The following is a 23,458-nucleotide window of genomic DNA, read 5'->3' as shown; positions in this document are numbered from 1 at the left end:
GTGCTTTGTATTGTACTTGAATAACCATTTCAGATTTTAGATACGTATCACGTTAAGACTTCATAACAAGTTCGATATTGATATGTAGGCTATTTGAATTTGATCAAAATGTTGTGAACACGATTGAACGCGCTGTATCTAATTGAGATATTGAGTTCAAAATTTCAAATTTGCACATGAGATAAAGAATAATTTGAGAATGATCCTGAAAAGGTGAATTTTAATGAGCATTTTTCGCGAAAAGTGACGTAAGTACTTGGAAGTTCCGTTGAGATAAACTATAGTTCAGGGGAAAGTCTGTAGATACGTTGATCCTTGATCCTCCAAGAAAAAAAATATGTTCTTGTACTCAATACGTGTACCTATACCTACCTATCGGAAAACGTTCATGTTTCGAGCCTTGCTTTTTAATTTAGGTGGGTAAGGTGTACCTCTACCTACGTACATATGTTATTTTTTCGATTTCCAAAGAATTTTTCTACAATAATGAAGACTATTTAATTGGTATATCATGTGTGCAATAAAAATTGAAGCACTTTTTTGTAGTGGGTATTGAGTAAGCAATACATATACGAGTATTACCTAACCTTGTTTCTGAAAATTAGGTACTATTTTAACGAACGTGTTCGCATAAAATATACAATTCTTCATTCCAGAAAATGAACATTACGATTGGTATGCTGAACCATTGAACCAGATATGGAGTTTGCTAAAAATAATATACGAGTAGATTGCTGGTTCCTAAACCTTGAAAATTAATCAAGTTTTAGGTAATAACGTCGCGTGAAATTTATTTGCGCTGTGTAAGTACCCACTCAGGAGGCATTTAATTACTTACAGTCATTGCTTAAAATAGTTGAACGAGGTGTTGTTGTATCAACATAGGTACTCATACCACATTTTGTATAATTTTCTTTGAGTTTATAGTAGAAACAGTGGGTACCTACTACCTACCTCATGTACATAGACTCTCTACTCAAGTGAGTAAGTAAGGAAGCTGATACATGAAATAGGTAACTGATTTATTATACTTACGTTTGTTAAGTAATGACATGTCACATAGGTACCTTGGAATTTGTGAATACCTATCTATGTACTAAAAAAGCAGCGTTAAAATTTTTTCAAGATTTAAGGGGTTGGTTCTTTATTCCTGACCATTGTCAAGATTTTGTTTTGAAAATGAGTTTATTTTTATTATTGATTTTTGAATTTACTGCTATTCTCATTAAAAAATAATTACAAACTCCTTTATGAACGTGCTGTTCTCTATTCCTTGGTGTATTAGTAAGAAGAAGGATCTGACAGTGCTTTGGTTTGAGACACGGAATTTCCAAAACGAGCATTCTCAATGAAAAAGAGTACTCTACAAAACTTTGGGACAATGTGGAAAATTCATGTCAAAATCGAGTACATGTACGAGTGTGAAAAAATGAACAAGTCCTTTTCAAAACAACAACAAAATTGTTGATATGTAATGCATTATTTTAAGAAAAAATACTAGAAATACGATTTAGAATATTAGGATTTAAAAATAGATTTATTATGGTAGATTTCAAAGTTCATGTACGTAATTTTACGCGGTTCCCACGGAAGGGATCGCAACGTCTGTATGTGTGCATTATTTAAAAAAAAAAAAATCGAAATGCAAGCCTGAGACTTCTGGAATGTATCAATAATACGTTGCAGTTAAGTGCTCGTCATGTTTACATCCTACTAATTGGTTTTAGGCGGACACTTGCCTGCAGTACATTTTACACTCTGTGAGAATCGAGGGTGAGATGGAATGGGCGAGGTTTGCGGTAATTTGTCTCCCTCGTATGTAGAAATATGGTATTTTCTTATACTTTTAAAAAATATAGAAAAACAGTTGTAATACTGATGTCGTCGTGTGCTCATGCGTTTTTATTTCATCTCCTAGTATTTTTTCTTCGCGCCGAGTATAGGCGATTTTCGAAAATACAAATCATCATTTTTCAGAGCTTTAAGCTCAACTAACATTATGGTCCTCCGAAGGAGCCGGATACTGTGCGAACCGTGTCGTTTTTGAGTAAAATAATAATCAATTTTCGTGTTCGTATGTAGTCCGCAAAAAAGTACCAATTTTTGCATTCGATAGTTCGTTCGTCATTATAAAAATTCGTTTAAAAAATTGAAAAAAAAAAATTCGAAATGGCGACCGAAACTCAAAAGAAGAAGCGATTGTTCCAATATGAAAATTTGATGCGTTACAAAAATCAAGTCGTTGCTCATATCGAAAAAACAGAACCGTCGTTCGAAAGTTTAGTGAAACTTGAAGCCATTGTGCAAAAAATTGAAGCAGAAAATGCCAGATTCCAAAGCCTATCCGAGGAAATCATTGTAAAGCTGAAAACCGATGATGACGAGGATAAGAAAATGAGAGAAGAATATTTCGTTGACATGGATGTGGCCACCGAGCTTGAAGTCGATGTCAAATCAAAAATTGCGTGGATCAAAGCTGGATTGGATAAAAATCGTGCCGATGAATCAATTATCAATGGTAACAGTAGCAGTAGTTCAGGAAATGGATCGTCAAGCGGCTTCAGGTACGCGCCAATAATGAAAGAAATTGAACCCCCTACTTTTGATGGAGACGCGACCAAATTCCAGGAATGGAGATCAATGTTCGAGAATTTAGTTCATGAGAATGCCGACTACAGTCCTACCTGTAAGCTATATTTTTTAAAAAAGTGTTTAGTAGGGAAAGCTTCTAATATTGTTGATCATTACGAAATCTCTAGAGATGGGTATGCTGAGGCTTGGTCTCATGTAATTTATAGGTTTAGTAAGCCGAGGTCAGTGCTTGGTGCTTTCTTTAAAAAATTGGTGAGCCTAGAAACGATCAAAAACGAAAATGGAATCCAAAATCTCTTAGATACGACTAATAGCGTAATTCGAGGATTGACTTCCATTGGTGAGGAGGTAAATCCAACATTTTCGAGGTTTTTAGCATTTCTCATTCGTTCGAAGTTAGATGATAATACAAAACGTGATTGGGAGAATTTTTACACAAATATGGAATTTTATCCAAAATTCAAAGATCTTGATAAATTTCTTCAAAGTAGAGCACATGTTGTAGATGAACGTACCGAGGAGAGAAAGATTAGTAGCAATTTGATAAAAAAGGATAAAAAATCAACATTTGTGGCTATTGCTAATAAAAAGCCTGCTTGTAGGAAATGTAATGGAGAGCATGCGATATATACGTGTACTGAGTTTTTGAGTATGTCTCCTAAAGAGAGGCAACTTTTTTGTAAGAGTAAAGCGCTATGCGTGATTTGTTTGAGCTATGGCCATTTGTCTCCAAATTGTAAAAGTCAAAAATTTCGTTGTCATTGTGGAGATCCGCATAATTACTTGTTACATTTTGGCAGTAATTTAAGTGCCCAAAATGGGCCAAAAAGTAAGGAGAAATCAGTAGATGCAAAAGTCATTGTACAACCTGTCGTGCCTAAATCGTCCGAGGCTACTGCTTCAGAGAAAGAATCTTTATCGTGTGTCGTGGCAACAGAGAAAAATGTGGAAAAAACAGTTTTGTTGCCATCTGCTATTGTGAGATTTGTGTGTGGTAATGTCGTTGGCACGCTTCGTGTTTTGCTGGATAGTTGTTCACAGGCTACCTTTATTTCCGATGCGGCAGTAAAGAAATTTAACCTGCCTACAAAAAGGTCGTCGATCGTTTCATCTATAAGAGGTGTCGGTGCTTCATGCACAAAAACATCGTCGAGTGTCGATTTAATTGTTTCGTCTAAAAAGGACAGATTTCGTTTAGAGGTGCAGGCGGATATCGTTCCAGCCTCTGCCATGAAATACACAGTCAATGCTGAATTCTCAAAAGACGTTTTAAATGCCTTACGTAATGTTCCCTTAGCCGATCCCGCCTACCTTGATTGCAATATTTCAATTAGTAATATTGACATGATTATTGGGGCTGAATATTTTGGCCAATGCATTTTAGATCAGTCTTTGAGAGTAGGAACTTTGGATTTGAGGTTGTCGCAGTTTGGTTGGATCGTTTCAGGGACAGTTTTACAGAAAGGAGCTGAAAAATTTGTTGGGTTTACTCGACAGTCAATTGATGAAAATTTGAGAAAATTTTGGGAGATAGAAGAGGCAGAAATTGTGTCCAAGGTCAAGGATTCTGAAGCTGATCGTTGTATGAAACATTTTGAGGAAACTTACAAAATAGGGGAAGATGGTAAGTTTTGTGTTCGTTTGCCTTTCAAGTTGGAAAAAAGTAAAATAGCTCATAATCGGAAGCTTGCATTGAAGGCCTTGAGCAGAATGGAAAATAAGTTGAGTGAGAAATTGAAAATTTCTTACAGTGATTTCATGAAGGAGTATCTGGAAATGGGTCACATGTCACTCATTCCCGATTATGATCCTGATGCTTGTTTTTTGCCTCATAGGGCAGTTATCCGAGAAGGCAGTGAGACAACTCCTTTGAGAGTCGTTTTCAACGCCACAGCCGGAACTCCATCCTTGAATGAATCCCTAATGGTTGGTCCAAAAATTCAAAGAGATTTGTATGATATTTTGATAAACATGCGCTGGTATAAATATATATTCTCAGCCGATATTGCAAAAATGTACCGCATGATTTGGGTTGCAATTGAGGATAGGAAATATCAGTCGATTTTTTGGAGGGATTCAGTCTTTGAGATAATTAAACAGTTTCAGTTGAGTACGCTCACTTATGGTACAGGGCCTGCTTCGTTTATCGCTACCATGTGTTTGGAAATTATTGCTAGAATGGTTGAACCCTATGACCCCTTTCTTGCATTTTTGATTCGAAATAATTTTTTCATGGATGATTTTACTGGTGGTGCTCAAACAATCGAGGAAGCAATAAGAATTCAGAGAGGTTTGCACCTTGCTCTGGAAAAATTTGGTTTCCTTTTGAGGAAATATTCGTCAAATTCAAAGGAATTATTAAATAATATTGATTCGAAACTGCATGCAGCTAGTGGTTCAAAAACTATGACTGAAAGTTTGTGTTCTGTTCCTGTTCTTGGTTTAATTTGGAGGCCAGAGGAGGATGACTACTCAGTCAAAGTTAAAATTGAGGATTTAGATTCTCAAACTATCGTTACGAAAAGAATTATTTTGTCGTTAATTTCTCGCACTTTTGACCCAATAGGATTAGTTTCACCAGTTTTAGTACGTGGTAAACTGCTTTTGAAAGAGGTTTGGCTTGAAGGAAAGGATTGGGATGACCCAGTCAGTCCTGAAACAGCCGCCTTATTCGTTTCGTATATTAAAGATTTGACTGACTTAAATTTTGTGAAAATCCCTCGATATATTTTTGGTGCTTTTGAATGCACAATTGTTGGTTTTTGTGATGCGAGTGATAAAGCCTATTGTGCGGCAGTATATATTCGCGCTCAAAACGAAAAAGGTAAAATTTTTTGTCGTCTTATTTCATCCAAAACGAGAGTAGCGCCAGTTAAGGAATTGACAATTCCAAAGCTTGAGCTGCAAGCAGCTAAATTGCTTGTTGATTTGGTGTCTCGTATTGCAAATAATTTGAAAATTCCTCTTCAAAATATCATTAATTTTTCTGACTCGACTGTGGTGCTTTGTTGGCTTAGTAAACCACCTGATGAGTGGAAAACGTTCGTTTCTAATAGAGTACGAACGATTTTGGATGTTTTTCCCTTTTGTCAGTGGACCTATGTAAGGAGCAATGAAAACCCTGCTGATGATGCAACTCGAGGATTGAAAGTGGAAGAATTTGTTGGGAAAACGAGATGGTTTGTGGACCTGAGTTTTTATACCACGAGAATTATCGTTCCTTTCATCCTATCCCAAATTTAGACACGCATCTAGCTCTAGAACGTCGTAAAGTTAAGGTGGCATTTTGTGTTGGTGTTGTAGATGATTTTACTTCACGATCTTCGTCCTACCTTAGGTTGATTCGCGCCATTGCGCTCATTTGCAGAAAAATTAGAAATTTTAGAGCTAGAATTCGTAATTTGGAGCCAATCAATGAGTCGCCTACATTGTCGAAAGAGGAAGTGGAGAAGAGTGAAAAAATTGTTGTTTGTTTTGTCCAAAGTATTCACTTTTTCAAGGATATTGAACGCCTAAAAATTAACCTTCCGTTGAAAAATAAAAGTGCCTTACTTTCCCTTGATCCTTACCTAGATAAAGATGGTGTTTTGCGTGTAGGTGGTCGCCTAAATAAGTCGTCACTAGCCGATCAGTCTAAACATCCTATACTCCTTTCCTCTAAAAGCCATCTGGCTAAATTGTATTGTGAGTATATTCACGAAAAATATTATCACGCAAATCGCCGATTTATTGCTTCGTTTATCTCGTGGAAAATGTGGTTAGTAGGTGGCACAACTAATTTGATAAAATTCATAATTCGTAATTGTGTTTTATGCACTCGAATGAAGGCAGCAACAGCACAACAATTCATGGGACAACTTCCGAAGGAACGAGTCACGGTTGCTCCGCCTTTCACTTATGTTGGTGTTGATTTTGCTGGTCCCTTTACTTGTAAATGTACGGATCATCGATCTACTCGATATAATCAGATTTATGCTGCAATTTTCGTTTGTCTCACTGTTAGGGCAGTACATGTTGAAATTGTATCAGGCTTATCAACTGAAAAGTTTTTATTAGCTTTTCAAACTTTCGTGTCTCGTCGAGGTTTGCCTGCAATCGTTTATTCTGACAATGGTACCAATTTCGTTGGTACAAAAAATTTTCTCAAATTGGATGAGAAAAAGTTGCTCGATTATTCGGTTACTGAAAATTTTGAATGGCGTTTCATACCACCTGCTTCACCTCATCAAGGAGGTATTTGGGAAGCTGCGGTGAAAAGCTTCAAAAAGCACTTGGTGGCTGTTACAAAGGAAAATGCATTGAATATAGAAGAATTTCGAACCTTGTTTGCAAAAATCGAAGCTGTTCTAAATATGCGGCCTTTGTGCTACAAAGGAGGTGTAGAGCAGGGTACAGAGATCTTGACTCCAAGCCATTTTTTGATTGGTCGTAATATTATGTCAGTACCTGCTATTGATTCTGAAGAGGTTAATTTGAGTCGTAGGTTGCTTTTAATTCAAAATATCTTTAAAGGATTTTGGTCTGTTTGGAGTAAGGACTATTTGAACCAATTGCAGCAACGTTATAAGTGGAAAAATTGAGTTCCAAATGTTAAGGTTGGTCAGCTGGTTTTTGTTAAAAACAATCAACCAAAACCCTTTAAATGGCCATTAGGAATTGTAAGAAAAGTGTATCCTGACAAGGAAGGATTAGTTCGTGTGGTAGATGTGGAGTTTGGTGGACAAATTCGTTCACGAAATATTACTAATTTAGTAATTCTCCCTGAGGATAAATAGGTAATTAAAAAAAAAAAAAAAAAACAACACTTTTGGGGTTAATTTTAGAGATTACTTTTAAGATGGTTTGGTTATGCATTTGAATTGAATTTCGTTGTGTGTACGTAGTTTAGAAATAAATGTTTAAGATGTTTAAAAATTATCATTTTTTCTCTCCTGAGACCTGCGGTCTCAGCGGGGGGAATCTGTTGATATGTAATGCATTATTTTAAGAAAAAATACTAGAAATACGATTTAGAATATTAGGATTTAAAAATAGATTTATTATGGTAGATTTCAAAGTTCATGTACGTAATTTTACGCGGTTCCCACGGAAGGGATCGCAACGTCTGTATGTGTGCATTATTTAAAAAAAAAAAAATCGAAATGCAAGCCTGAGACTTCTGGAATGTATCAATAATACGTTGCAGTTAAGTGCTCGTCATGTTTACATCCTACTAATTGGTTTTAGGCGGACACTCGCCTGCAGTACATTTTACACTCTGTGAGAATCGAGGGTGAGATGGAATGGGCGAGGTTTGCGGTAATTTGTCTCCCTCGTATGTAGAAATATGGTATTTTCTTATACTTTTAAAAAATATAGAAAAACAGTTGTAATACTGATGTCGTCGTGTGCTCATGCGTTTTTATTTCATCTCCTAGTATTTTTTCTTCGCGCCGAGTATAGGCGATTTTCGAAAATACAAATCATCATTTTTCAGAGCTTTAAGCTCAACTAACAAAAATATTGAACCAAAAACATGTGAAATGGAACTGAATCTCAAAAATGTTTATGGCAGTCAAGCATCAGATTAGATGTCCCAACTTCCCCGTGTTCTGACTTACCCCGGTGCACCTTAATAATGTAACCTTACCTAACTTTTGTTCACTGCATTTTTATTTTTCTATTTATGTAGGTAGTACACAATATTATATTCATAGACGTACTTACCTACTTGTATACTCTTCTTGTAGTTTTCAGATACCCATCCTTTTAACGTAATTCTTTGTAAAGCATTAGAAGAAAAACTTGAGTATGTGTAAAATTGAGACGTTCACGATCAGTTTATTGGTTGTGTACGTTGCAGTAGTTCCAGCAGTGAGTGAATCTTTTATACCTAACTACATACGTATGTTGTCCCGCGTCAGGGGCAAAGCAAACCTATTTTACTAGTGAGGGGGGGGGAGGAGATGTTGAAAATGCCAACTACAAAATCACAGATTTTCCAACAACTTGGCTAGTTACTACTATTATAAGATGCACACCGCAATTTTTTCATGCATTCTCAACATGATACTTTGAAGGTGTGAAAAGTTGTGGGTACATTATGTGTACGCACATTGTAACTGTGTTTAACCCTTAAACACCCAAGCAAATCCTGAGATGTTATGAAAAAATGTTTTCAATTTCCTGAATAAGACCATCACAAGTATCACTTTTACTCACAGTTCACCCCCCAGCCCCCTGAAGCCACCTCGATAATGATAGACTTATTTATTTGATTATTGTCAAAAATCTGGGAAGCAAAAAACCCGATTGGGTCAATCTTGGAACTGAATGATATAGTTTCATCAGATGTAATGAATGAGTGAAAGGATAATTCCAAAGAACACCTCACCCCTTTTTGGGGGGCAAACATTGATAAAAGTTGGTATAAAATACTTGGACCCATGTCCCATTTTTGGATGAACATATTGATGGTTGAGCTTTCACAAAATGAAATTAAGAAAGGTGTGTAAATGGTGGACCAGAGCGATTTTTTAAAAATTTGATATGCTTGTCTCGATAAAAACCTGAAAAAACAGAGCATGAATACGCAGAGTACATAATATGGGAAATATTATCAAGTAGGCTTGAAATGACAGAAACAAGAATTGAAAGGAACACAGATGCTTTTAACAGCACATAAGTTCAGATAATCTACAATCCACCCATCAAAGCTGTTTATCACTCCGTGGATATTCTTTCTCGATATTTGTCACCAAATAGTTACATCCTACAAATAGTGTAGGCGAATTAGCTGAAAAATCGCATTAAAAAAACATGTTTACCTAGCCAAGCTTTTTTTGCGGGAAATTGTCGAGGGTGACCCCATGAATAATTCCTGAGAGTTACCACCCCGTACCCCTCTTGCTAATTTTTTCATGGGGGGCTGAACCCCTCCAAAATGGGGTTTTCGCAGATTTCTCCTCAGGGGTTGATTTTACGTCGAAAACAGTTCAGTACTTTTTTGTTCTACGTCAAATTTCCGATCTAGTGATATATCAACTGTCCTTCTACCCCCAAGGGGGGTGGGGCTAGAACCATTTAAATGAGAGGGGTTTTCTAAAAAACACAAAAAAGATATCGTCGTGTAGGAGGGGTGAAATGGCCCCCGAGAGCGTTCGGGTCGATACTAGCATGGAAGGTGGGTACAATCGAGAAACTACCGCGTGAAAAATTTCAGATCCACACCACCTCCCCTTTTTGGGGAACCCCCCTTTTTTGAAATTTCAATAACACAGTCCTCAGCCCCATTTCAACCGATTTTGAAAATTTTTCTGGAAGTTATGTATATACTTGGTAGATATCCCCACAAAAATTTTCAACCCCCTCCCCTCATATTTACCCCTCAAAATGGTGTTTTTTTCATTTTTTTATGCCTGCTAACAACCAAGATTGCGAGGTACAATTTTGGAAACACGTTTTTTGGATGTATTTGTGACCCCCAAACATCATATACTATATTAAAAAATTTTGCTTTGGTGCGCCGTGGTGAAAACTTGGAATAATGTATCTTAGGGGGTGGGGGGTGAAATGGGAACTTTGAAAAAAAATAACTATTAATGAGTAGGGTATCGTTTTCATATGATTCGATACCGCTGAACACGAATATGACGTCAGATTTTCTGCTACACTCACCTAGCCCTCTCCAGAGCCCCTCAACCCCCTCAATTTTCAGTATTTCTGAAATGAAGTTCTGGAGAGGGCTAGGTGGGTGTAGCACAAAATGTGAGGTCATATTCGTGTTCAGCAGTATCGAATCATATGAAAACGACATCAATGTCATCAAAATAACTTCATTTCAGAAATACTGAAAATTGAGGGGGTTGAGGGGCTCTGGAGAGGGCTAGGTGAGTGTAGCAGAAAATCTGACGTCATATTCGTGTTCAGCGGTATCGAATCATATGAAAACGATACCCTACTCATTAATAGTTATTTTTTTTCAAAGTTCCCATTTCACCCCCCACCCCCTAAGATACATTATTCCAAGTTTTCACCACGGCGCACCAAAGCAAAATTTTTTAATATAGTATATGATGTTTGGGGGTCACAAATACATCCAAAAAACGTGTTTCCAAAATTGTACCTCGCAATCTTGGTTGTTAGCAGGCATAAAAAAATGAAAAAAACACCATTTTGAGGGGTAAATATGAGGGGAGGGGGTTGAAAATTTTTGTGGGGATATCTACCAAGTATATACATAACTTCCAGAAAAATTTTCAAAATCGGTTGAAATGGGGCTGAGGACTGTGTTATTGAAATTTCAAAAAAGGGGGTTTCCCCAAAAAGGGGAGGTGGTGTGGATCTGAAATTTTTCACGCGGTAGTTTCTCGATGGTACCCACCTTCCATGCTAGTATCAACCCGAACGCTCTCGGGGGCCATTTCACCCCTCCTACACGACGATATCTTTTTTGTGTTTTTTAGAAAACCCCTCTCATTTAAATGGTTCTAGCCCCACCCCCCTTGGGGGTAGAAGGACAGTTGATATATCACTAGATCGGAAATTTGACGTAGAACAAAAAAGTACTGAACTGTTTTCGACGTAAAATCAACCCCTGAGGAGAAATCTGCGAAAACCCCATTTTGGGGGGTTCAGCCCCCCATAAAAAAATTAGCAAGAGGGGTACGGGGTGGTAACTCTCAGGAATTATTCATGGGGTCACCCTCGACAATTTCCCGCAAAAAAAGCTTGGCTAGGTAAAAATGTTTTTTTAAATGCTAATTCGCCTACACTAAAAGGTTAGCAGTACAATTGTTTTTCTGCAGAAATATCGAAATAGGTTTATCTACCACTTTGAAAAGCTTTACACAGTCAAATTGCAGCACTCCCTGGCATTTCATAATGTTCAAGCATTCATGAAGAAGTCACTATCCCTCCTCGATCATAGATAATGTAGTTCTACATCATGAAAATTGTACGAGCAGAAGTCGTCGTTTATAATCATGAGATTGTGTCTAGCTTATGACTACAGGATTCAGGCGATTTGAGATTCAGTAAAAAGCTTTCAACTGTTGTTCAACCACAACTTTGAACTTTTGAATGTTTTGAGAAATTCCTGCTGAAGTTGATATTCTTTCTCGATATTTGTCAACAAATAGTTACATCCCGCAAAAGGTTAGTGGTACGATTGTTTTTCTGCAGAAGTATCGAAATAGGCTTATCTACCACTTTGAAAAACTTTACACTGTCAAATTGCAGCTGTCTCTGGCATTTCATAATGTTGAAGCATTCATGAAGAGGTCACTATCCCTCCTCGATCATAGATAGTGAAGTTCTACATCATGAAAATTGCTTGAGCAGAATTCGTTGTTTCCAATCATGATATTTCATGATGTTGAACTACACTATGTATCGAGAAAGAATATCCACGGAGTGATAAACAGATTTGATGGGTGGATTGTAGATTATCTGAACTTATGTGCTGTTAAAAGCATCTGTGTTCCTTTCAATTCTTGTTTCTGTCATTTCAAGCCTACTTGATAATATTTCCCATATTATGTACTCTGCGTATTCATGCTCTGTTTTTTCAGGTTTTTATCGAGACAAGCATATCAAATTTTTAAAAAATCGCTCTGGTCCACCATTTACACACCTTTCTTAATTTCATTTTGTGAAAGCTCAACCATCAATATGTTCATCCAAAAATGGGACATGGGTCCAAGTATTTTATACCAACTTTTATCAATGTTTGCCCCCCAAAAAGGGGTGAGGTGTTCTTTGGAATTATCCTTTCACTCATTCATTACATCTAATGAAACTATATCATTCAGTTCCAAGATTGACCCAATCGGGTTTTTTGCTTCCCGGATTTTTGACAATAATCAAATAAATAAGTCTATCATTATCGAGGTGGCTTCAAGGGGCTGGGGGGTGAACTGTGAGTAAAAGTGATACTTGTGATGGTCTTATTCAGGAAATTGAAAACATTTTTTCATAACATCTAAGGATTTGCTTGGGTGTTTAAGGGTTAACGCAACTTATTTTTAATTGAGAAGCTAGAAAAATTGAAATAAGTATATAGGTGAAAAATCATTAAATATAACGTAATTTTTATTTTGAAGGTTTTTTTTGAAGTTCAGAAACAGTAAGAGAAACCTAAAATAGTGGCCGAGCGGTGGAGGGGCAAATTTTTTTTGAAGAATTGTGTTTGATGAAAATGGAGTTTTTGACAATTTTGAACACAATTGACAATTTTCAGAATTGCCAGTTCATCATTGAACATTCAAAGTTGCGAACTTGCCAATTTGTAATAATTTATAAACGTAGTTGAGTAATGACCTTCTTAGATGCCAAGTTGCCATTAGTGTCATTACCTATTATGCTTGTATTCGTATTGATCTTAAAATCAAATAAAGGAACTTGAATGCCTTTGTTTTAGATCGAATCTCGACCATTGGGCATTCATGGCAGAACCTCCTCCAAGTGGGAAATTTGCTTGACGAAGAACTGCGATAAAGCGGTTGATGATCATGCTGAATCTAAGAAGGTGAAAAAACCACCGGAAGCTGAGAGAGAGAAAGCCTATTGGGAGGAAATGGAGAAAAAGATGGAGCAAGTTATGAAGGAGAAAGATGAGATGGAGAAAAGGTATCGGGATACAATGGCGAAGGAGAGAGCTGAGATGGAGCAAGAAATCATGAGGATGAAAGATGAGATGGATAAAGCCTATCAAGAGGCAATGAATGAGAAAACAGTCTGTTGGAAGGATATGGAGATGGTGAAAGTTGATATGGACATGGTCATGAAGGATAAATTGAAATTGGAGGAAGCCTATCAGGAAGCAATGTACAAGGAGAAAGATTATTTGATGGAAATGGAGAAAGTGAAAGCTGAGAAGGAGGCAGCCCTGAAAGAAAGAGACAAAATTGAGATAGACTATTGGAAGGCATTGGACGAGTTGGGAGCCTATCGGGATAAAACGGAGGAGAAAGCTGAGAAGGAGGAGTTGATCAAGAAGAAAATAGCTGAGATGGAGGCCAATAAGAAGACAGATGCGGAGAAATGGGCTCAGGATGAAGCCGATAAGAAGGCGAAAGAAGCAGTCGATAAGGAGGCAGCACGTTGGGAGGTAATGGAGACAGAGAAAGCCGCTCGGAAGGCAGCCGAGATGGTGGATTAAACTAAGAGGGAAATAGCCAAGGAAGAACCTTCTGGATGAGAGAAGGAGAAAACCGATTGTTTAAATGCGCAAAACGAAGAACCTAAATCCATAAACTGGCTATAAGAAGAACCTGATCACCCACTGCCTGAAACATACAGGGAGGATTTTTTTGGACTTCTTAGATCAGAATAAATTCATACCTTATTTAACATTTCTATCAGTCGTGTAGTGTATTAACATTCGGGTGGTTTGTAAGAGTATTTTGAATTTTCGCTATCTTGTGCTACCACTCACTCACTGAAATATAAATCAAATCAGTTGATTTGTGCGAATTGTAATCAAATTATGTATACTACTACTCGTATCTAAAAAAAAAAAAAAACAACTCGTATCTACTAAGTATTTAAAGTAAGATGAATGTAAATTCACTAGACTGCCACCATTTTGACTAAGTTCAGAAATGAAAAATTATAACTCATGCTATTCTATGTACCTAGTATGTTTCAAAAAACAAAAAATATTTAAAAAAAGATGACTTATTGAACTTGTTTATTGTACATAATAAAAACAGTAGAAAAAAAAGGGTACTTAGAAACGTATAAAACGGTCGAATTAGTAGGTGTTTTATTATTTTTTTTCAACTCTTTAAAGTACAAGGCGAATCCTGAATTGCGATAATTACAATCATATATAAAAATGTTTTCGTTATTTTGAATCAGATCAACACAAGTTTCACTTTGACTGATATAGTTCGCCCCCATTGCACCCCAGTCCTTTAAAACCATTTCAAAAATGATGTGCTTATTTATTTGCTCATCTTCTGAAAGACTGAATCCGAAAAGGGAAAAAATCTTATTGGGCCAATTTTGGAACTGTGTGATGTGGTTTCATTCGATGTAAAGAATGTGTGAAAGCATTCTTGGGATAAACACCTCACTCTTTTTTTAGAAACATTTTTTGACAAAATTTGGAATAAAATACAAGGACAAATGCTTCACATTTTGGATGAACACATTGGTTGTTGAGCTTTCATAAAATGAAATCAGGAAAGGAGTGTTCAGGGTGGATCAGAGCGTTTTTTTAACGAATTTGATAAACTTGTTTCGGAAAAATGCCGAAAAAAACATAATGTAGAGTAAATAATATGGGAGTATTCCCAAGTAGACCTCGAACGACAGGAACAAAAATTGAAAAACGCATAAATGCTCTGAAATATTGAATTGCTTTGAAGAGTGTGATAGGGCGTCTCGCCTAATTGGTGGAATTACAAAAAGTTGAGCTTTAGAAAAAAAATCATATCAGAAAATAAAAATTTCAAAAAAGCTCAAAAATGACATTTTCGACAAAAAACACGAATACACGAGAATTTTTTTTCAATTGATCAAGAACATTGGTCAAAGCAATTTTTCAATAAAATGAAAAAATGAAAAATGAATTGTAAAAATCGTGTGTAATTCGTGCAATTCGAGAAATAATTTAGATCTTCATCTCATAGATTGGAATGTTCATGTATCTGGAGTATTGGTAAGTATGTTGCATGTGCATACTCACTTATACTTTTCCGTCTTATTCATTAGGCCTAATGTTTTTTTCAAATTTTCAAAAATCTAACTTGATGTTTGAAATTCCACTCGAACGTAAACATAAATTTCAGAAGTCAGACAAAACGCGTATACCAAATTCGTTTTCAGTACATAAAAAAAAATTCTGCATACTTTTCCATGTGGAATTCCATTTTTCCTGCACTATTTATGGTTGTGGTGCCCTTGCATATGAAGGAGTACGAATATCTTTGTTGAAGATGATAAGTTTTGGTACCATTTGGGTTTTTAGTCATTGTGGTCAGTGGTGCCCACTATAGATATGAATTGGCACTTGCGGTGCCCATTAACAAATTCATTTTTTCACTGAGTACTGTGTTAGATGCGGAGCATGTACATTTGTAGAGACAGATTGTACAGTATTTTCGGTCGCGTAAGCGAAAGAAACTCGTTCTGCCTCTAGTGAACATTAGAAATAGTTCCGTAATACAACATCTAGTGGATTAATTCTCTCACAACTTCGTGTTGGAAGAGATACACTAGATAAATCAGTCATTTGGCGACTCCCATAGTGTACCCACTTGACAATAAATTCGCCGATTTCAGCCGAAACGCCGGTTGTTTTTGCATAACTGCCACTTAAAATGCGCTCAAAAACGACAGTGAATTTGCCGGTGAAAAAAACGCCGGCTACTTTTAAGAAAACAGCTACTTAAACAGCCAGCGAATTGCAGTTTTTTTTTATTTGCCGAATCGCCGGTTAGCCCTAGTAAAAAGTCGCCGGCTACTTTTATAGAAACAGCCGCGTGTTGATTCGCTGATTACAATGCACATTAGGGTGTCCCTTATTTATACTTAGTGAAAAAAAAAATTCGAATTTTTTTCGGGACCCCCCCTGAGTTGGTTCGTATACATGAGAAAATAATGCCCAAAAATTTTCAGCCAAATTGGAGTATATTAACCTGCCCCGCATCGCCCCTCTTTGTTGAAAAGAGGAGCGCGCCCGAGCTCCGCATTACTCCACCATGGCGCGTGGCACACGAAACGTAACGTACGGGGGTTGATACGCGCCAACATCTTTCTACTTCTTCTTAGAAGAAAAAAAGTTGTTGATTTGGAAATAGCAAAAATCAGTTCTGAACAAAGCACTTTTATTTTGATTCTGAAATACATTTTTGGGCAAGATAATTTCAGGGAAACTATTTTTCAAGTTTTTTTCTTTTATTACTTTTTTTTTAGAAATACTTTTTCCAGTCGCTAATTCTTTCCAAAAAAAAAAATTGAAAAATTGAAAAAAAGCATTTTTTACAAACTTTTATTTTTATTTTCATGGAAACTAATTGCGATTGAACTATTTTCAAACCCCATTTTTTTGTGTTGAAATATTTTCATATTTTGGTCTTTTTCAAATTTACCCATAAGTACATATTGTAATCATTTTTATCAAGAATAACAAAATCTTGATTGCATAAAAAAAGTTCCTTGAAATTGCCACTTCTGATTTTTGTTTTCTTGATTGGGGGGGGGGGGTGTGGAGGCGGGAAGGAAAGCGGAAAAATTTTAACTGCCTATAAGCACAAAAAGACTTGATTTCGTGAATTACTTGTCAAAATGCATCACGTTCTTCTAAATCACTTGAAAGTACAACTTATTATAATTATGTTGTAGTATCAGTTCCAAAAAAGTGCATTAAAGGCAAGAATGTGCATAATGAACAAGTAAAAGTGATGGGGAGACACTGAGGAGTTATGAACAAAAGTTCTGAGGCCTACAAGCACCAACAAAAACAATAGGAAGTGGAAAGATGTTGTCGCGTATAAACCCCCGTACGTTGCGTTTCGTGTGCCACGCGGCGTGGTGGAGTGATTCGGAGCTCGGGCGCGCTCCTTTTTTTAACCAAGAGGGGCGATGCGGGGCAGGTTAATACACTCCGATTGGGCTAAAAATTTTTGGGCATCATTTTCTCATGTATACGAACCAAACTAGGGGGGGGGGGGTCCCGCAAAAAATTCAAAACTTTTTTTTAAGGGACACCCTAATGCACATGCGCAACGTATGTTTCACAACTCATTTTCACAAAATTTAAAGGAAAGTACATACGAAGTGCGGTACATGTATACCGCTTGAAAACAAACATTTTAACGTTGCTGTGATAGCTGAATGGTGAGCGCTCTGGACTTCCACGCAGGAGTCGTGGGTTCGATCCCCGCTTGGGTTCAAAATTTTTTGTAGTTTGGTAGATTTTTCGGCGTTTTAATGAAATAAACAGCCACTTTAAACGGCCGGCGTTTTTTTACCAGCAAATTTACTGTCATTTTTGGGCCGGCTTTTTCACCGGCTTTTCAACCGGCGAATCTATTGTCAAGTGGGTAAGCTATGGTATATCAGTGTTCCGGAGATGAATAGTTTACCTATTTCTGTTTGCGTAAATCTTGTAGTCAAACAAGTCCCGTAAGCCCAGTCATATTTTGAAATATGAACTGGTGAAGATATTTGCAAGTGATCTATTTCGAAATAGATATGGTTCCAGTTAGACTGATTGAGTTGACCAGATGGACTCGGGTCCAGGAGTTATTATGTAAAACGACTGTTGATCCTTATTGTAAATCTCTTCTTAAAGAGTAACATATATGGACCTTCCCACATCCGTGTATCATTCCCATTCCCCATGGTGATGTGCTTTGCGGTAACCGGACACTTCCCTGAATCCACTTCCCCGAAAGACGTTTTCCCAAATACCAAAATCCCGAATTTTTTTATCCCGAATCCATTTCCCCAAATCCGTTTCCCCGAAAGACCTACACCCGAAAATTGAAAAAAAATTGAGTTAAAATTTTTTTAATTTTTTAATCTTACAAATTGAGAACAAGCAGTTCCCTGTTTCGTCGAACTGCAGTTATCGCTCTTGACTTGCACTCTTGCAGCCTCACTCTTCAGCAATCCCAATACGTTTTCGTTCCATCTGGACTTTTCTTTGACTTCACGTAGACGTACCCTTGCAACAATAATTTCCCGTCACTGATGGCGGCTATTTTTTTTTCTAATAGAAAATTCAATTTTCATATGAGTAACATGAGGTGCTTATACGGCATAGGTAACCATTACACCTCATCATTTCTATTTCCATGGTAAATGTACTATTATTCGGGATACACCTAGGCATTCGGGATGTAGGTGTTCGGGATATATGCATTCGGGTTAAAGGCATTCGGGATATGGGCATTCAGGATTTTGGACATTCGGGTTACAGATTCGGGTACACGGCATTCGGGAAAATGGATTCGGGATAAAAAAATTCTGGATTTTGTCATTCGGGAAAATGTCTTTCGGGGAAGTGGATTCGGGGAAATGTCCGGTAATCGTGCTTTGCATTTTCTAAGGCATGAAATGCCACCTCTCCTTACATAATACTGTACAGGCCAGTATAATAATTAGCTTGAGTAAGTTGTTACTTTGTACTTGATAAATAAACAATACAAATAACAACTGAAGATGTTTCTTATTTTGTAAGATAATTATCATTAAGATGAATGTCTGTGTTGTAATACGTAAATACACTGAGTGTCCGAAAAGTAGGTAACAAGGCGGTAAGTCGCCAGGTACCTATGAAGCTCTCAGAAGCTAGGTACTGCTAGGCCCCTAGTAGGTAGCTAGCACATGTGACGATCTAATACATGGAGATGTGCATAAAATATATGTACTTCGTAATGTGCAGAATCAATCTCCACGCATTGTACACATTGATTTTCTACGATGCCTAGTAATGACGAAATCGCAGAAAATGCAGAAAAGAAAAAAGCTGAATTGATGATGGAGTTGAAGGAGGTCCTAGCCAAAGGGTTTACCAAACCCAAAAGAATTATAAAACCAGCGACCTCAATGCAGAGGCTAATTACTGTGAAAAACAAGTTCCAACCCATCAGTGTTAAAGATGATGACCAACCATCTACAAGTACTAGTTGTGAAACTGGTCAAATCAATCAAAATATTCCACCTATCTTCCTTGCTGATTTCTCAAACTACATCGAAGAATTAAAGATCATTAAACAAGCTGTTGGAAACAAATTCAAAGTAAAATTGCTGAATAAGAAGATACGAATAAGCTTAACTAATGTCAATGACTTTCGTAATTTGACCAAAATCTACGACCAAAGCAACAAAAAATACTTGACATTTCGAAATTCTGAAGAAAAAAAGTTGTTCATCACAGTCGAAGGATTGCCAACAACCATTGATGAATGTACCATCAAATCTGAGCTGGAACTTCTGAAATCTGAATATACCAGCAATAACAGTGACAAGACTGTATAAGAGTGGTAATTCTATTCCTGTTTGTGAAGTACATGTTCGGTTCCCAACTCTGCTGATGGACGCACAATCTATAATCTTACCACACTTTTCCCTAATTTGCATGCCTGCATGGCATTCAATTTTACATTGATTTACATGAAAAAACCTTTCAAGAGTAAAATGTCTTTCTTCTGCGGTCTTTCAGAAAAAAATAGTCACATTTTCAAGACCTCTGAAGCCATACACTGGGTAATACCTCTGAAGTAGGCGAACCATGGGTATATACATAATACATATAGGTTATACCTCAGTGTACGTACGTAATACGTATGTATTTGGACAAAATGTTGTGAACACAATTGAAGGCACTGGGTTGCGAGCCTTGCTTTTTTACTTAGATGGGTAAGATACTACCTAGTAGGTATGTACGTTATTTTTTCGATTTCCGAAGAATTTTTCAACAATAATGAGGACTATTTAGTTGGTAAATCATGTGTGCAATAAAAATTAAAGTACTTCTTGAAAACGTACGAAATAAATAATTGAATTGAATTGAATGGGTATTAAGTACATGTAACCTTGTTTCTAAAAATTAGGTACTTATTTAACGAACATGTTCGCATAAAATATACAATTCTTTATTCCAGAAATAAGCATTACGATTGGTACGATGAACCAGAAATAGTTCGCTAAAATACGCTAATATACGAGTAGATTGCTGGTTACCTGAACCTTGAAAGTTAATCAAGTTTTAATAACGTCGCGTGAAATTTATTTGCGCTGTGTGAGTAGTACCAACCTACTCAAGTGGAATTTAATCACTTACAGTCATAGCTTAAAATATGTAGTTGAACGGGGAGTTGTTGTATAAGATACAGAACACATTTTGTATAATTTTCTTCGAGGTTATAGCAAAAAAAGTAAGTACCTACCTAATGTACATAGACTCTCTACTCAAGTGAGTAAGTAAGAGGAAGGTAATACATGAAATGGGTAACTGATTTATTATACCTACTCAACTACATTTGTTAAGGAATAACATGTCACATAGTTAGGTTTGGTTTGAAACGCGGAATTTTCAAAATGAGCATTTCTCAATGAAAAAATGTACAACGTTTTCAAAGCTGCTGAATGCGCTTCACCTTAATTTTTTGGTTCTTCCACGTTCATTTTTTCGCCATTTTTGCGAAAAAATGAACAAGTCCTTTTCAAAACAATAACAAAATACAATTGAGTCAAAAACTTATGAAATGGAACTGAATCTCAAAAATGTTTATGGCATGATGAAGAAGGGGTAGTACCTTTAAGTCACAACTGGTTAATGCTTTGGAATGTGCAAAACTTCAGACATCAGATCAGATGTCCCAGCTTGCACATGTCCTGACTTACTCTGGTGTACCCTAATTATGTAACTTTTTGAATGTAGTGTTTTTCACCTTTTTCGTTCATTTTATAATCAATAAAGGTGTAATTAATCGCTTATGTAACTTTTGTTACCTGGATTTTTATTTTTCTATGTAGTATACATTACATACCTATGCTACGATATGTAGATATTCATATGCGAGTACTTACTAACCTGCCTTTACTTTTCTTGTAGTTTTCAGATACCTACCTGTCCTTTTAACGCAATTCTTTGTAAAGCATTAGAAGAATAACTAAGTATGTGTAAAATTGAAACATTCACGATCAGTTTATTGGTTGTGTACATTGCAGTAGTTCCAACAGTGAGTAAAACTTGTATACCTTACTACATTATATCATATTAGTGTTGGCCCGCGCCAGGGGCAAAGCAAACCAATTTCTTTATTGTGGGGGGGGGGAGGGAATATATTGAAATTGCCTAATGGGGTTTTTAACAATTTTTAAACACAATTTACAAAGTTAGAGGAGGAAGCCCAGAAATGGGATCAGAAGAAAGCTGATGAGGATGCCATAAGGAGGAAGAGGGGAGCATCTTGGGAGGAAATGAAAAATAAGGAAGCCGAGATGGAGGCAGTCAAGAAATGGGAACAGATGAAAGCGGATAAGGAAGCAATAAGGAAGAAAAGGAGAGCATATTCGGAGGAAATCGAGAAGATGGAAGCCGATAAGAAGGCGAAGGACGCAGCCGATAAGGCGGCAAAATATTGGGAGGTAATGCAGAAGGAGAAAGCCGCTCGGGAGGCAGCCGAGATGCTGGATAAACAGAGAAGGAGATAGCCGAAGGAGGAGAACCCTCTGGATGGTGGAAGAAGAAAACCGATTGTTTAGATGCGCGAAACGAAGAACCTAAATTCAAAGATTGGCTGTAAGAACTTTATCAAACGCTGCCTGAAACATACAGGGAGGATTTTTTGTGAACTTCTTAGATCATATATAATAAATTCATATTTTATTCAACATTTTTGTCAGTTGTGTATTAACATTCGGGTACCTTGTACATAGTACGAGTATTTTATATTTCGCCATCTTGTGCTACCACTCCCTGCATAAATGTACATATTTTGAATATTAAACGCAACATTTGTATCATCTCAATTTCTATGTTAATTCAACTCACTGAAATATGAATCAAATAAGTTGGTTTGTTCGAATTTTAATCAAATTACACTATCTACTATTTAATGTAAGATGAATGTAAATTAACTGAGTAGACTTCTACTTTTTTGACTAAACACAACCGAATTTGTATGTGATTTTCTTTCAGGGTCTGACATGTGACCACCTTAAGTTTCTCCCCTATTGCAATATAGACCTACTAACTGCCACTAAGATATGAATTGCATAACATTTAGAAATATTACTAATTTACTACATGTTACTAGGCATACAAATAATGTAACTAGGTACCTTAGCTTTATCATGTATATCTTGTACCTAGTTAGTTGTTATAGTTGTATTGATATACTCAAATGTGAAACAAAGAATATCAAATCTGAACCTTCGTGTTACCTACCTTCTTTGTAATTTGACTTTCAGGTTTTTCAAATATCTCGATGTTCTCAAACTGAGACATGAATAATTCGACAAAATTTCGTTCTACGTATTTATTCAAAATCACAATTTTTCTCAACTCATAAAATATCTACTAATTGGTTTGCAACAATGATCAATGCATTTTGATGTACTTAACTCAGCGCTGCCTGACCCACATTTTTTCATGAAAATTATCGTCAACCATGCTTGATATTATGGGCGATCTGTGCAAATGGATAATCAAGTACTGAGCTACATGTACATATTGCCCAAACGGAGTGAGGGTGAATCCACAAAATTATGCTAAACATTTTTTAAAAATTGTCATTTTATTATAAAAAATTCCAGACACCCATTTTCTACAGTATCCTGGGAATTCATAGTGTCAATAGGTATAAGGTAAAGTGGGATAATTCCGATGGCAAAATTCAAAATTTTAGCAATTTCTCATTTTTTGGATTTCCTGTGCATTTTGGGGCAAAAATGATGTAACAACTTTATTCCTACGTCCTTCAGCTACACATTGACTATATTGAAGAGTGATTTGTGTGAAGGCTTCATACATATAATTGAAAAAACATTTTGGAAGGTTGAGTTATCAGAATGTTGATATATACCATTTATTGCATATTTAGGTTTTTATTTCATGTAAATTAAATCATTAGAACAAAAATTAAATTTTTTTACAAATATGCATTTTTGAGGCATAATTTTTGAAAACTAGACCAACTAGAGAAAATTGCCTCGTTTTGAGGATTTTCTTTGATAATTTCGACCACCTAAAACTATAATACATCAAAACAGAGAAAAAACATTGCAGGACAATTTTGCTGGGGCTATTGGAATTACCCCACGGTGTGAAAAATGATCGACATGTTTAATAATTCAATGCCACCAAACAAATAATTAAGTATAAAAGCAAAATCAAAAGAGGTACTAACACTTTAACACGTAT

General features: G+C 36.4%; 1 protein-coding gene and 1 long non-coding RNA gene across 2 annotated transcripts; both read left to right on the top strand.

Moving 5' to 3' along the window:
• The first annotated feature begins 7 nt into the window (after positions 1–7).
• Positions 8–14,326, top strand: LOC135839253 (IgA receptor-like). The gene is made up of 3 exons (XM_065355189.1): positions 8–1,013; positions 8,322–8,445; positions 12,992–14,326. The coding sequence occupies exons 2-3, from the start codon at positions 8,383–8,385 to the stop codon at positions 13,730–13,732; spliced, it is 804 nt and encodes a 267-aa protein (XP_065211261.1). The 5' UTR covers positions 8–1,013; positions 8,322–8,382; the 3' UTR covers positions 13,733–14,326.
• Positions 14,327–19,726: 5,400 nt separating this feature from the next.
• On the top strand, positions 19,727–22,467 carry LOC135839200 (uncharacterized). The gene is made up of 2 exons (XR_010557559.1): positions 19,727–20,465; positions 21,146–22,467. It is a non-coding gene; the product is annotated as an uncharacterized LOC135839200 (long non-coding RNA).
• Positions 22,468–23,458: the final 991 nt, after the last annotated feature.

This window comes from Planococcus citri, chromosome 3 (genome assembly GCF_950023065.1).
Source record: "Planococcus citri chromosome 3, ihPlaCitr1.1, whole genome shotgun sequence".
In the NCBI taxonomy this organism is placed as follows: Eukaryota; Metazoa; Arthropoda; class Insecta; order Hemiptera; family Pseudococcidae; genus Planococcus; species Planococcus citri.
The sequence above is the reverse complement of the archived record's forward strand: the minus strand, read 5'-3'. Positions and strand labels throughout refer to the sequence as shown.